General features: G+C 49.9%; 1 protein-coding gene and 1 long non-coding RNA gene across 2 annotated transcripts in view; one reads left to right on the top strand and one right to left on the bottom strand.

The window, feature by feature from the left end:
* LOC134943696 (uncharacterized) overlaps window positions 1–14,678 on the top strand; it is a 106,018-nt gene that overhangs the window by 50,716 nt on the left and 40,624 nt on the right. The window lies entirely within an intron of this gene.
* SDR42E2 (short chain dehydrogenase/reductase family 42E, member 2) overlaps window positions 9,615–14,678 on the bottom strand; it is a 98,592-nt gene continuing 93,528 nt past the window's right edge. Inside the window, exon 11 of the mRNA XM_063932399.1 lies at window positions 9,615–9,884. Coding sequence (XP_063788469.1) covers window positions 9,675–9,884 — 210 coding nt within the window. The 3' untranslated portion in view covers window positions 9,615–9,674. The remainder of the gene's footprint in view (window positions 9,885–14,678) is intronic.

The following is a 14,678-nucleotide window of genomic DNA, read 5'->3' as shown; positions in this document are numbered from 1 at the left end:
GTGTGTGTGTGTGTATGTGTGACTGCTGCATAATGTGTGTAAGCGTCACTGGTACAGGGGGCATTATGTGTGTAAGCAACACTGGTACAGGGGGCGTTACATGTGTAAGCGGCACTGGTACATGGGGCGTTACGTGTGTAAGCGGCACTGGTACAGGGGGCGTTACGTGTGTAAGCGGCACTGGTACAGAGGGCGTTATATGTGTAAGCGGTACTGGTGGAGGGGGCATTACGTGTGTAAGCGTCACTGGTACATGGGGTGTTACGTGTGTAAGCGTCACTGGTACAGGGGGGCGTTACGTTTGAAAGCGTCAATGGTACACGGGCGTTACATGTGTAAGCGTCACTGCTACAGGGGGCATTACATGTGTAAGCATCACTGGTACAGGTGGGCGTTATGTGTGTAAGCATCACTGGTACAGGGGGCGTTACGTGTCTAAGCGGCACTGGTACAGAGGGCGTTACGTGTGTAAGTGTCACTGGTACAGGGGGCGTTACGTGTCTAAGCGGCACTGGTACAGAGGGCGTTATGTGTGTAAGCGTCACTGCTACAGGGGGTGTTACTTGTGTAAGCGTCACTGGTACAGGGGGGACGTGACATGTCTAAGCGTCACTGGTTCAGGGGGCATTACATATGTAAGCGTCTCTGGTACAGGGGGCATTACATGTGTAAGTGTCTCTACTACAGGGGGTATTATGTGCGCTGTGCATTTGTAAAGTATGCAAGGGTGCAAATTTATAGTTTGCAGGGGGGAGGCGAACACTCTAGCACCGGCCCTGACTGCACACCCACTGCACTGCACAGTCACCTTATACATTGATTCAGCGTCCATACATTACCCTCCTCTCTATCCGCTACATTAGCCATCTCGGGGCTTCCAGGCCGGCAGGCCAGGTGCTGTGCTGTGTTGCGGAGTCAGGGCCTCTGGGCGCGGCTGTGGCTGCGAGGCACTTCTGTGACATCACACGCAGAGGAGGCTCTGGGGCTCAGAGAGTATGCGGCGCAGGGAGGGCTATGAAAGCCTTCTGCTGCGCCGCTTTCATACACATCTATGCCGGTGGCCGCAGCAGCTTTTGTTCCACCTTCGGTGTCGCTAGGGAGTGGGGATTGTTGATGCCGGAGGGGGCAGGTGGACTGGCAGCAAGACATTGGTGGTCATTCCGAGTTGATCGCTCGCTAGCAGTTTTTAGCAGCCGTGCAAACGCTATGCCGCCGCCCACTTGAAGTGTATTTTAGCTTAGCAGAAGTGCGAACGAAGGGATCGGAGAGTGGGTACAAAAATATTTTGTGCAGTTTCAGAGTAGCTTCAGACCTACTCAGCGCTTGCGATCACTTCAGACCATTCAGTTCCTGATTTGACGTCATGAACACGCCCTGCGTTTGCCCTGCCACTGCTGGGTTTTTCCGAACACTCCCTGAAAACGGTCAGTTGACACCCATAAACGCCCTCTTCCTGTTAATCACTCTGCGGCTACCTGTGCAACTGAAAAGCATCGCTAGACCCTATGTAAAACTACATCGTTCGTTGTAATAGTACGCCGCACGTGCACATTGCGCTGCATACGTATGCGCAGAAGTGCCGAATTTTTGTCTGATCGCTGCACAGCGAACGAATGCAGCTAGCGATCAACTTGGAATGACCCCCATAGGACGCTGCAGTAAAATAATGTTTTTCCCTCCTATCTACAGCGCAGAGACTTGCTGCAGATGCAGTGGCATACCCCATACCTCCCAACATTGAAGTAGAAGAAGGAGTGACATCTTGGCGTACGAAGCGCGGGCGCGACCGAAAAGGGGGCGTGGCCTATGTAGAAGGGGGGGGGTGGCTTCGCGGGAGGGCCCGTGATCGCGAGTCACGCCCCCGTTTTCGTCACTGAGGGGGCATGGCCAGCGCTCTGTGAGCTGCTGGCATGCCCCCTCTCCCTCTAACTCACTGGAATAGACGCTGTGCGCACGCGCACAGCGTCTATTCACCGCTACTCTGCTCTCAACTGAGCAGAGCAGTGAGTGATCAGGAGCCTCCCAACTGCCCTCCCCCCACCGCGGGACACTGCGGCCCGCGGAAGGGACAGCGGGACAGACCACAAAAAACGGGACTGTCCCGCGAAAATCGGGACAGTTGGGAGGTATGCATACCCTCCAGCTGCACCTTTTTGGCAGGTACAGTCATTTTTTTTTAATGGTCTGTACCGATTTCTGGCTCTCCAAGCTTCCATTGGAAGTATATGAAATGGGGCGTGGCCACGCTGCTGTACCCGTGACCACGCCCCCTTTTCAAATGTGTATCAATGTTTATGTGTTAAGTGTTGGAGGGTGTGATGCTGCAGATGCAGTGGGACTATTTTGGGGTGTGGGGCTGGAGCTGCAGCTCCATCAGTTCCATTGCTAATCCTGCTCTGTGAAAACACAGCAGCCAAAGGGCAAAGCCTCCTATTGGATGTAACCTGTGTGGGAGGGCGTTTCTCACCCAATCAGCTGTGGACTGGGTGTGATAGACCTGCCACTAACCCAATGAGAGCTCCTAGCCACGCCCAGCGTTAGAAACCCAGGCACAGAATCACAGGGCTATTATATAGGAGATAGGAAATGATGTGCCAGCTTCCTCAGCTGTAAGGGCACACAGCTGACACATTTATCTCACATATATATAACCATGTACTTACAGAAGCTCTGATGTTTGGAAGTAAGGAAAACTGTGAGGGGCGAGACCAGTTCTTTATTTACAGATCTGACTTATGCTGTGTATAGGGGGTATAAAATTGGCAACGCTATGTAAGGATTGTGTATCCCGCTTTAGTATTCTGTATCTTCCCCATTATGTGTCATCTGGCCCATTCAGAGCAGTGACAGGGCCGTGTACTGGAGTGGGCATGGCAAAATTGGGGAGGCTTGTTTCCACTCCCCCTCCCTTCATAACACTGTGCACAGAGAAGGGGGTGGATTTGTCCCTCACAGGGGAAAGATGCAGGGAGAGGGGCGATCTCCCTGTAACACTTGCAGGGAAAAAGAGAAGACTTCTGCTGCTGCTCCCTGGACTATGTGCTGGGTTGGGGGGAGAGACTGCTGCAGCTGAGCAGCAGAAATCTCCTTTCTCTCCCTGCCCGATGCACTACTGACCCAGGCTCCCGCACCTCTTGGTGCTCATGAGTGTCAGCTCTTCCAGGCATTTGTCTATTCTGCCTAGTGTAACTAATGTAGTGCACCCAAGATGGCTACCTTTCCTGGTACCTTTATGGGTAGGATGAATAATCTGAAGTACAACCAAAATGGCTGCCACACCTCTTATGTTCACAGTTCCTGTATTTTCTGCAAATATAAATATCTGTGTTATGTTCATGGCTTCTGTAATGCACATTAAGCCATATTGGAGAGAGCACAATATATAAATATATATATAGAGAGAGAGAGAGAGAGAGAGAGAGAGAGAGAGAGAGAGAGAGACAGACAGACAGAGATAAAAAGATGTTTTTTTTATTTTTTATTATGTGGTCACATACCACTGGCACCACAGCCGTATGAGTGCCCTGGATTAAAGCCTGTTGTTTATATAAGATGTTTGTGGTCACTTTCTCTTGCACCCCTGTTTTCAATGTGTAAGTCAATTAAACGTTGTTAGATATTCCCCAGGTGTTCATTAGCTGATATGCTTGGGTGTGTTTCTGTGTCATTATATAAGTGGGACAGTACCTAAACCTATGATAAGAGCATACTTTGTATTTAAAATCCAAATCATGCCTGAGAGCAATGCTCATATTGTTGAAGTCAGTGTAGAGCAGGCTTGTCCAACCCGCGGCCCGCGGGCCGCATGCGGCCCAAGTCGGCTAGTAATGCGGCCCAGGAGCAGCGCTGCAGCAGAGGTTTTTTTTTGTTTTTTTTTTCGAGTACGGACACCACATGTGAGGCTGAGCCGGCCCCAGCAGGCTGTCAGCACATCCTGATTGGATTGCTGCTGCTGGGACCAGCACCAGCTCACGCCCTCTCCGCTGTCAGTCACAGTGTAGCCCTCCTCCGCTGCATAGCGGCACACGTGACTGAGCAGCGCGAGAGTAGAGGAGCCCAGCGGAAAAGTTGGTTGTACAAGAACACGTAAGTGAGCCGGGGGTGGGTGTCTGTCCGTGGCCGCGCCGCTGTACAGTGTCCGGGGAAGGGGGGGGGGGGAATCAAGATCTGAAGTCCGTGGCCGCTGCCTGCGCCGCTGTACAGTGTCCTGTACAGACGTCCCTCCCGTAGTACAGCAGAGAGGAGCGGCGGACGGAGACGGAGGCTGCGCTGCAGGAGCGGTAAGTATGTGTCTGTGTGTGTGTGTGTGTTTTTTTTTACAGCTACAAGGGGCACAGTACAAGGGCGCAGCTACAAGGGGCACAGTACAAGGGGGCAGCTACAGGGCCATAACTACAAGGGGCACAGTACAAGGGCGCAGCTACAAGGGGCACAGTACAAGGGGGCAGCTACAGGGCCACAACTACAAGGGGCACAGTACAAGGGCGCAGCTACAAGGGGCACAGTACAAGGGGGCAGCTACAGGGCCACAACTACAAGGGGCACATTACAAGGGGGCAGCTACAGGGCCACAACTACAAGGGGCACAGTACAAGGGGGCAGCTACAGGGCCACAACTACAAGGGGCACAGTACAAGGGGGCAGCTACAGGGCCACAACTACAAGGGGCACAGTACAAGGGGGCAGCTACAAGGGGCACAGTACAAGGGGGCAGCTACAGGGCCACAACTACAAGGGGCACAGTACAAGGGTGCAGTTACAAGGGGCACAGTACAAGGGGGCAGCTACAGGGCCACAACTACAAGGGGCACAGTACAAGGGGGCAGCTACAGGGCCACAACTACAAGGGGCACAGTACAAGGGGGCAGCTACAGGGGCACAACTGCAAGGGGCACAGTACAAGGGGGCAGCTACAGGGGCACAACTACAAGGGGCACAGTACAAGGGGCGCAGCTACAGGGGCACAACTACAAGGGGCGCAGCTACAGGGGCACAACTACAAGGGGCACAGTACAAGGGGCACAGCTACAGGGGCACAACTACAAGGGGCGCAGCTACAGGGGCACAGTACAAGGGGCACAGTACAAGGGGCACAGCTACAGGGGCACAACTACAAGGGGCGCAGCTACAGAGGCACAGTACAAGGGGCACAGCTACAGGGGCACAACTACAAGGGGCACAGCTACAGGGGCACAACTACAAGGGGCACAACTACAAGGGGGCAGCTACAGGGGCACAACTACAAGGGGCACAGCTACAGGGGCACAACTACAAGGGGCACAACTACAAGGGGCACAGTACAAGGGGCACAGCTACAGGGGCACAACTACAAGGGGCGCAGCTACAGGGGCACAGTACAAGGGGCACAGCTACAGGGGCACAACTACAAGGGGCGCAGCTACAGGGGCACAGTACAAGGGGCACAGCTACAGGGGCACAACTACAAGGGGCACAGTACAAGGGGCACAGCTACAGGGACACAACTACAAGGGGCGCAGCTACAGGGGCACAGCTACAAGGGGCGCAGCTACAGGGGCACAACTACAAGGGGCGCAGCTACAGGGGCACAGTACAAGGGGCGCAGCTACAGGGGCACAACTACAAGGGGCACAGTACAAGGGGCGCAGCTACAGGGGCACAACTACAAGGGGCACAGTACAAGGGGCGCAGCTACAGGGGCACAACTACAAGGGGCGAACGTCTTCCCGCGTCAGTGAGGGCATAATATTCATTCATTCGTTTGTAAGTATAATTTTCATTTTTATAGGTACCGACCCTTTTGGATTCTACTGGACAAGTGGACGTGACCGGCGTGGGATGTAGGTAAGTAATCTGTCTCTCATTCAGGTATCGTTACTGTTATTTTATTTTATGTGCGGCCCAAACCAAATTTTCATCTTCTAATGTGGCCCAGGGAAGGTGAAAGGTTGGACACCCCTGGTGTAGAGACTGACCAGTAGGGAAGGCCTTGAAGGGACTGGTCAGCTTAACAAATTACTCCAGAAGTCCACATTGGTGCCCTCCCCAGGGAACTTGCCCTATATAGTCTTCAGGATTCTGATGAAGGGGACAGTGGTCCCCGAAACGTTGATGTAGCACCTGAATACACATTTATATATATTTTTTAAAGTCTCCGAGTGCCGCCTCTCACTCCACAAAGTGTATATACATACACATACAGTGGGGCAAAAAAGTATTTGGACAGCCACCGATTGTGCAAGTTGACCCACTTAAAAAGATGAGAGAGGTCTGTAATTTCTATCATAGGTACACTTCAACTGTGAGAGACAGAATCTTAAAAAAAAAACAAAAACAGGAAATCACATTGTATGATTTTTAAACAATTTACTTGTATATTCTTGCGGAAACTAAATATTTGGACACGTACCAAGCAGCAAGATTTCTGGCTCTCACAGACCTGTTACTTCTTCTTTAAGAAGCTCTTCTATCCTCCACTCGTTACTTGTATTAATGGCACCTGTTTGAACTGGTTATCTGTATAAAAGACATCTGTCCACACCCTCAAACAGTCAGACTGCTACCTCATGGCCAAGACCAGAGAGCTGTCTAAGGACACCAGGGACAAAATTGTAGAGCTGCACAAGGCTGGGATGAGTTACTAGACAATAGGCAAGCAGCTTGGTGAGAAGAGATCAAAGGTTGGCGTAATTATTAAAAAATGGAAGAAATTCAAGATCACTGACAATCTCCCTCATCCTGGGGCTCCATGCAAGATCTCACCTCGTGGGGTATCAATGATCTTGAGTACGTTGAGGAATCAGCCTAGAACTACACGGGGGGACCTGGTCAATGACCTCAAGGGAGCTGGGACCACAGTCACAAAGGTTACCATTAGTAACACACTACGTCGTCATGGATTGAAATCCTGTAGCGCCCGAAAGGTCTCCCTGCTTAAGACAGCACATGTCCGGGCCCATCTAAAGTTTGCCAGTGACCATCTGGATGATCCAGAGGAGGATTGGGAGAAAGTAATGTGGTCAGATGAGAGCAAAAACAAACTTTTTGGTATAAACTCCACTCGCCGTGTTTGGAGGGAGAAGAATGATGAATGGCATCCCAAGAACACCATACCCACTGTGAAGCATGGGGGTGGCAACATCATGCTTTGGGGCTGCTTTTCTGCAAAGGGAACAGGACGACTGATCCGTATTAAGGAGATGCTGAATGGGGCCATGTATCGTAAGATTTGGGGCAAAAACCTCCTTTCCTCAGTAAGAGCATTGAAGATGGAACGTGGCTGAGTCTTCCAGCATGACAATGACCCCAAACACACCACCCGGGCAACTAAGGAGTGGCACCTTAAGAAGCATTTCAAGGTCCTGGAGTGGCCTAGCCAGTCTCCAGACCTCAACCCAATAGAAAATCTGTGGAGGGAGATGAAAGTTCGTGTTGCCCGGCGACAGCCCCAAAACATGACAGATCTAGAGAAGATCTGCATGGAAGAGTGGACCAAAATACCTGCTACAGTGTGTGCAAACCTGGTCAAGAACTACAGGAAACGTTTGACCTCTGTAATTGCCATCCGAGGTTATATTACAAAGTATTGAGTTAAACTTTTTGATTGTCCAAATATTTATTTTCTGCAAGAATATACAAATTGTTTAAAAATCATACAATGTGAATTCCTAGTGTTTTTTTCAGATCCTGTCTCACAGTTGAAGTGTACCTATGATGGAAATTACAGACCTCTCTTATCATTTTAAGTGGGTCAATTTGCACAATCGGTGGCTGTCCAAATACTTTTTTGCCCCACTGTATGTATGTATGTATGTATGGGTGGTAGTCATGTGACCGCCGGTCGGCTGACCAACAGTCACATGACCTCCTCCGTGAGCCCGACGGCTCACTATCCCTATGGTCGGCATGCCGACCAACAGGGACTATTTCCACTCGTGGGTGTCCACGACACCCATAGAGTGGGAATAGAACCCGTGGCGACCGCAGGTCGCCACTGAGCCCGCAGCGTGGCGAGCGCAGCGAACCCGCAAGGGGCTTGCTGCACTCGCCCTTCCCCGCCGGGATCCCGGCGTCGGTATGCTGTCGGGATCCCGGCGTAGTAAGGTCACCCGTACTACACCCGTATGTATATATATATATATATATATATATATACACACACACACACACACACACACACACACACACACACACACATATAAGGCAGGTATATTTGCCCCAGGAAAGTGTTTAGTTGTGTTACTAACAGCTTTTGGTAAAAGCCGAATGAGGGTTCCTGGGATATAGATGTGAGAAGAGAGGATGGGCTCCATCCATTAGGCCCAGTTCAGGTCTTATAGGCCATACACACTGGGCGACATGAGTGAAAGATATGAACGATCTCGTTCATTAATGAACGCGATACCATTCATATCTTTCAGTGTGGAGGCACCAGCGATGAACGATGCGTGGCCCCGTGCTCGTTCATCGCTGGTGCCCCGTCGTTTGTGCATGCAGGCCAATATGGATGATCTCGTCCATATTTGCCTGCACTGCTATGGAGCCAAGTGATGGGGGAAGTGAAGAAACTTCACTCTCCCCCCCCCCAGCCACCGGGTCGCCCGTATCCGCCATCGGCAGCTCGGCGGAAATTGTGCAGTGTTTAGGGCCTGCTGGCCTCACAGAAGGCTATTTAGTGATTTAGGCAGCCTGAGAGTGTCATAAGTTCACTATCTCTCTCACAATACCTGGGGATAAAGGAGACTGCAGAGTCTCTGTGAGAGAAATCCTGCTCCTGAAAACAAGTGAGCTATGCTTGGTAAAACTGCTAGTGTTTTATAGTGAGTTATGGAATGACTTGTGTTTACACCACCATCAGCACCAGAAACCTTGGACTTGTGTGATCTCTTGGCTGCTATATTCTACCATCTACCCCTGGAGATGGTTCCTGTTTATCTAACCCTGTTACATATTTTATATATATATATATATATATATATATATGTGTATGTGTATGTGTATGTGTATGTGTGTGTGTGTGTGTGTGTGTGTGTGTGTGTGTGTGTGTGTGTGTGTGTAAATTGTTATTGAATATAATATTAATAAGACTTTTTTTGGATTATTATGATTATTAAAATCAAGCAATTGGCTACCTATCACTGGTAAAGTAGCACTTATATTGGAAAAATTCCTCGAATCGAAGGATCACAATCGGGCAAGTTGGTGAATGCAGTTGATGATGACCGACATACTTTGACTACCTGAAGATTTAGGCCAGAAGTAATCTGCCCCTCAGCTTGAGTACTGAATGGAAAGATCTCACAGTTCAGCCACAAACAGTATATGTACAGCAAGATTAAACAGTGCTCGTATAACTCAACATATTGCCAAAGTCAGTATCGAGCCTTTGTCCAAGTGTCTATGAGCCAATGGTTGGAGCTTGTTACCTCCCCCACCCTAGGGTATGAGTTACCACTCAATGGTGTAATCCAGACTATAGGTCTGCAGACATCAGTATACATTCTTCTTGTTGCAGAGTTACATAATTATTTTTTGTTTCTTGCCAGAAGTACATTTCATGCTCTGTACAATAAGCTCATTCCATCCCATATAAACAGTGTTGGTTTCAAACTATACGCATAAAATGGTAAACCCCATTTTCTCCACAATCCCACTTTAATGCGTACTTCATGTAGAGGTACAGGATTTTGTAGGCTCTATAGAAGCAAGAGTAGGCACAGACAAATAAATAAACAGAGCAGGACAAGCAATATTTTTGTAATGTTCCATCTTTCTTTTGATGGATTGGGTCGGCTTTTGATGAAAAAGTCCACACAGTCAGCAAAGTAGAACTTCTTTGGGTTGTAGCCAAGCTCTTTCCGAGCCTTGTCTATCCGGAAGGTGTGCACCACCGCAATTTTCATTACCTGTAAAGGAGAAGGCAGCCTCACATTGGTGTAGGGAACATTCAGGCAGACTTACCTTCTGTACGGGGGAGTTTTAACCACTTAACTGATGATTTCCATCCCCCAAAAAAACACTCAGAAATTTTGTGTGTGTGGGGGTGTGTGGGGTTATGAGTAAATTAGGTGAAGAGTATGTATTTAACCTTATCCAAAATGATTTTAGTGAAAAAAACACATTTTTTAAAAAAATATTTCTGTGTTTTTTTTAAACATCAGAACATCGGTCATAAAGCGGCCATTGCAGCTTTCAATTTAAAAGCCAGGACAGCCATCAGGTACACAGGGGGGTGGCTTGGTTAATCAATAATTAACGCTTTCCCAGCGGCTGCTATTGCCTGCAGCCGCTGGTTGGGGGGCCTGCCATGCTGACCGATCAGCAGTGATTGGCAGCACACCAAACACTGTGGGGAGGGTGTGGGAAGGCAGAGTGACCTTCCGATCCCTCTGAGAACTGCAGCTGTGGGACATTTTCCTTCCCTGCAGTTGCATACGCTGTTTATCTGACTGGTCGCATCCTGTGTGACCAGGTTAGATAAAGCACTTCCTGGGATGGTCACATCTGAAGCAAACAATGCCAGGAAAGTGGCTAATAGAGGAAGGGCCCCGTGTTGGCCCCTCTCCTCTCCACGGCGCAGTAGAATCTGGCATTGTGCTAGAGTCTACTGCGCATGTACAGGTCTCCAAAAATATGGCATCCACCATCTTCTGGAGACTAATCAATACCACGCATGCGCAGTGGCCATTTTGTCAGTAATTTTTTACAGCAGCTGCAGTTCCAACGTGTAATTCTGGAAAGGTAAGTGATTAAACATGGGTGCAGTGTGTGCGGTTTGGGCTCCCCTGGACACTCAACCATACTTGCCTACTCTCCCGGAATGGCCGGGAGGCTCCCGAAAATCTGGTGACCCTCCCGGCCCCCCGGAAGAGCAGGCAAGTCTCCCGATTTGCGGGGTCCCCCCTGCCCGTCCGCCCACTTAGTGTGTAAAGTGGTCGGTCCGGGCAGTTGATGACGCGATTCTTGCGGAATCGCGTCATCATAGCCACGCCCCCTGCAGTGTAATGCCGGTGATCGCGGCATTACAGAGCGGGGGGCGTGGCTTAAAGGAGGTGTCACTGTGACCCCACCCTTGCTCCGCCCCGTCCCACCCTTGCTCCACCCCCATCCCGCCTCCGGCCACCCCCTCCTTTACAGCACAGCCTCCCCTGCCGGCCCGCTGAGCCGACCTGGCTGCTCTCTCCCGCAGAGAGCAGCCAGAATATCGGTAAGTATGCACTCAACCCATTATAGAAAAGCCAATGCCTCTGTACCAGAGTTATAATAACAGTTGTAATAGTTCCTACGGAACCCTTGCTTTTGACAGCTAGGCCTAGAACACTGAGAAGGGTGAGCAGCTAAACAGAAAAGGACAAGTGTTATCAAATTTATTAATAAAAGCATCAAATGCCACAAGTATTATAGGCATGTAATGGGTTAACATACTCATGATTTACGGTCGTCTGCGCATGTGCCGCAGCCGCAGTGCGGATGCAATCACGATGCGATCGGATCGCAGAAGGATGCATTTGCATCATGATTGACAGACAACGGGTGTCCGGGAGAGGCCATGCATCATTGGGGGGAGAGGAGTACACCAGGAAACGCAGGCGTGTCATGGCCATTTTCGGCACCGGCCAATGATGTCACCTGCTTTTTCTGCGATTGGAAACATGTCGGTGGTGCCATTGCTGCGTAGCCAGGGGTCAACCTCTATTTGAGATTTTTGCAATGCAATCACAACTGAATTGCGATCACATCACGGGGCGGTGCCACACAAGCTAGGCGGCCTTGCCCTGTGCTGTGTGGCCCCCAGGATGCAAGTTTAGTGGTGGCAGATTTTGCTAAGATAGCAAAATCTGTGACCAACTCTGAATAACATAGAGCCGCTCGCCACGGGCCCAGATGGAAGTGGTCCGCCTCTCTCCCGGAGCGCATCGCATGTTCGCTGGGCATCCAGTGCTAAATCATTCATAGACAAACTGATTCTGGGTCAAGGTTTTGTGCGTAGCAGAGCAGCTCCCTACCTGCGATCTATTGATAGTCATCCCTCGAGCCAAGCTTTAGACCTTCTGCCCCACGGGAGGTTACTGTCCTCCCTGAGCTCGCCTTAGAACACCTGCGTTATGCTTTGACAGGTACCGCCCAAGTCAAACTCCCCACCTGCCACTGTGCTCTATGATCCGGTCTGTGTATTGTTTTACACACAGATACTGCAAATAGGCCTAGACGGATAACATAAAACCTCTTATGTATATCCCTATTACCTATTTAGTTATGTTTAATTAATACCTGTTGGATACAGCACAGAAAATATATATCTTGAAGACTGATTTTTTTTTGGGGGAAAAAGGAGATTTATGGTAGACTTACCATGGTTAAATGTCTTTCTGCGAGGTACACTGGACTCCACAGGGAATACATCGGGGTGTAGAGATGGATCTTGATCAGAGGCACCAACAGGCTAAAGCTTTAGACTGTCCAGGAATGCATTGCAGGTCTCCTCTATGGGTCTGGGACTGAGGGTCGACAGCAAAAAGGTCGACACACCTTAGGTCGCCGCCAATTGGTCGACACGCCTTAGGTCGACATGGACAAAAGGTCGACATGGACAAAAGGTCGACAGGAACAAGGTCGACATGGAAAAAGGTCGGCATGAGTTTTTTATGTTTTTTTGGTGTTGTTTTCTTCGAAGAGTGACCGGGAACCCCAATTAGTGCACCGCGTCCCCTCGCATGGCTCGCTTCGCTCGCCATGCTTCGGGCATGGTGCCTTCACTTCGCTCGGCACAGATTACCGTTCCAATCGTAGTCCACGTGGATCGTTAAGTATGAAAAGGTTCCAAAAAAGAAAAAAATCCTGAAAAACTCATGTCGACCTTTTTCCATGTCGACCTTGTTCCTGTCGACCTTTTGTCCATGTCGACCTTTTGTCCATGTCGACCTTAGGTGTGTCGACCAATTGGTGGCGACCTAAGGTGTGTCGACCTTTTTGCTGTCGACCTGGAGTCCGGATACCTCCTCTATAACCCCGCCTCCAGGCACTGTGAGCTATGTTTTGTTAACCAGTCCAATGCAGAAGCAGGTAAAAGATAAGACAGATGTTAGTCACATAGAACCACGTTCTCACGACAGGAGAAGGGACTAGCGGTTAATGCCATACAAACCCAAAGAAGCTAAGTGCGTCGGGGTGGGCGCTCTGTGTAATCCAGTGTACCTTGCAGAAAGAGATTTAACCATGGTAAGTCTACCATAAATCTCCTTTTCTGCAGCGGGGTACACTGTGTTCCAGAGGGAATACATCGGGGATGTCCTAAAGCAGTTCTTCAAGGGAGGGGACGCATCTTAGCGGGTATGAGAACCTGGCATCCAAAGGAAGCATCCTGGGAGGCGGAAGTATCAAAGGCATAGAACCTAATAAACGTGTTCACCGAGGACGACGTAGCCGCCTTGCACAATTGTTCTGCGGACGCACCACTGTGGGCCGCCCAAGAAGACCAACGGACCGAGTAGAATGGGCCTTAATAGCAGCAGGAGCTGGGAGCCCAGCCTGCGCATAAGGTTGTGCAATCACAATTCTAATCCATCTGGCCAAGGTTTGCTTATTTGCAGGCCAGCCACATTTGTGGAGACCAAATAGAACAAAAAGGGCATCTGACCTCCTAATAGAGGCAGTCCTCTCCACATATAAACGAAGAGCCCTTACCACATCCAAAGACCGCTCTTTGGAGGACAAGTCAGAAGAGATGAATGGCGGAACCACAATCTCTTGGTTAAGGTGAAAAGATGACACCGCCTTAGGTAAATAACCGGGGCGAGTTCGGAGAACTGCGTGATCACGATGAAATATCAAAAAGGGTGGATGACAGGATAAAGCGCCTAAGTCCGATACTTTTCTGGCAGAGGCAATAGCCAATAAGAAAAAGACCTTAGCCGTAAGCCATTTAAGGTCCACTGACTCAAGAGGTTCAAATGGAGACTCTTGCAAGGCATTCAGGACAACAGACAAATCCCATGGAGCCACAGAAGGGACATAGGGAGTCTGAATCCGCAGTACGCCCTGAGTGAATGTATGAACGTCAGGCATAGATGCAATTTTTCTCTGAAATCACACCGACAAGGCAGATATGTGAACCTTGAGGGAGGCCAGATGAAGTCCTAAATCCAGGCCTTGTTGCAAAAAAGCCAGAAGTCTGGAAGTAGTAAACTTGGAAGCATCGTAATTCTTAGCAGCACACCAGGTGAAGTAAGAATTCCAGACCCTATAATAAATACGTGCAGAAGCTGGTTTGCAGGCCTTTAGCATAATTTGGATAACCGCCTCAGAGAATCCTTCAGCCCTCAGGAGTAAAGCTTCAAGAGCCACACCGTCAAAGCCAGTCTGCCTAGGTCCGGGTGGACACAAGGGCCCTGAACGAGGTGGTCTGGGCGTTGAGGAAGTAGAAGAGGACGCTCTATCGATAGACCCTGCAGGTCTGAGAACTAATGCTGTCTGGGCCACGCTGGAGCAACTAGAAGTAGTATTCCTCCTTCTTGCTTGAACTTCCGTAGTACCCTGGGCAGAAGGGACACTAGAGGGAACACGTAGGGCAGCCGAAAGTTCCATGGAATTGCCAGTGTGTCCATGAACGCTGCTTGAGGATCCCTTCTTCTTGATCCGAAGACCGGAACTTTGTGATTGTGTCGGGACGCCATCAGGTCTACATCTGGCAGACCCCACTT

This window comes from Pseudophryne corroboree, chromosome 7 (assembly GCF_028390025.1).
Source record: "Pseudophryne corroboree isolate aPseCor3 chromosome 7, aPseCor3.hap2, whole genome shotgun sequence".
In the NCBI taxonomy this organism is placed as follows: Eukaryota; Metazoa; Chordata; class Amphibia; order Anura; family Myobatrachidae; genus Pseudophryne; species Pseudophryne corroboree.
Note: the sequence above shows the minus strand (reverse complement) of the source record. Positions and strands in the feature narration are given on the sequence as shown.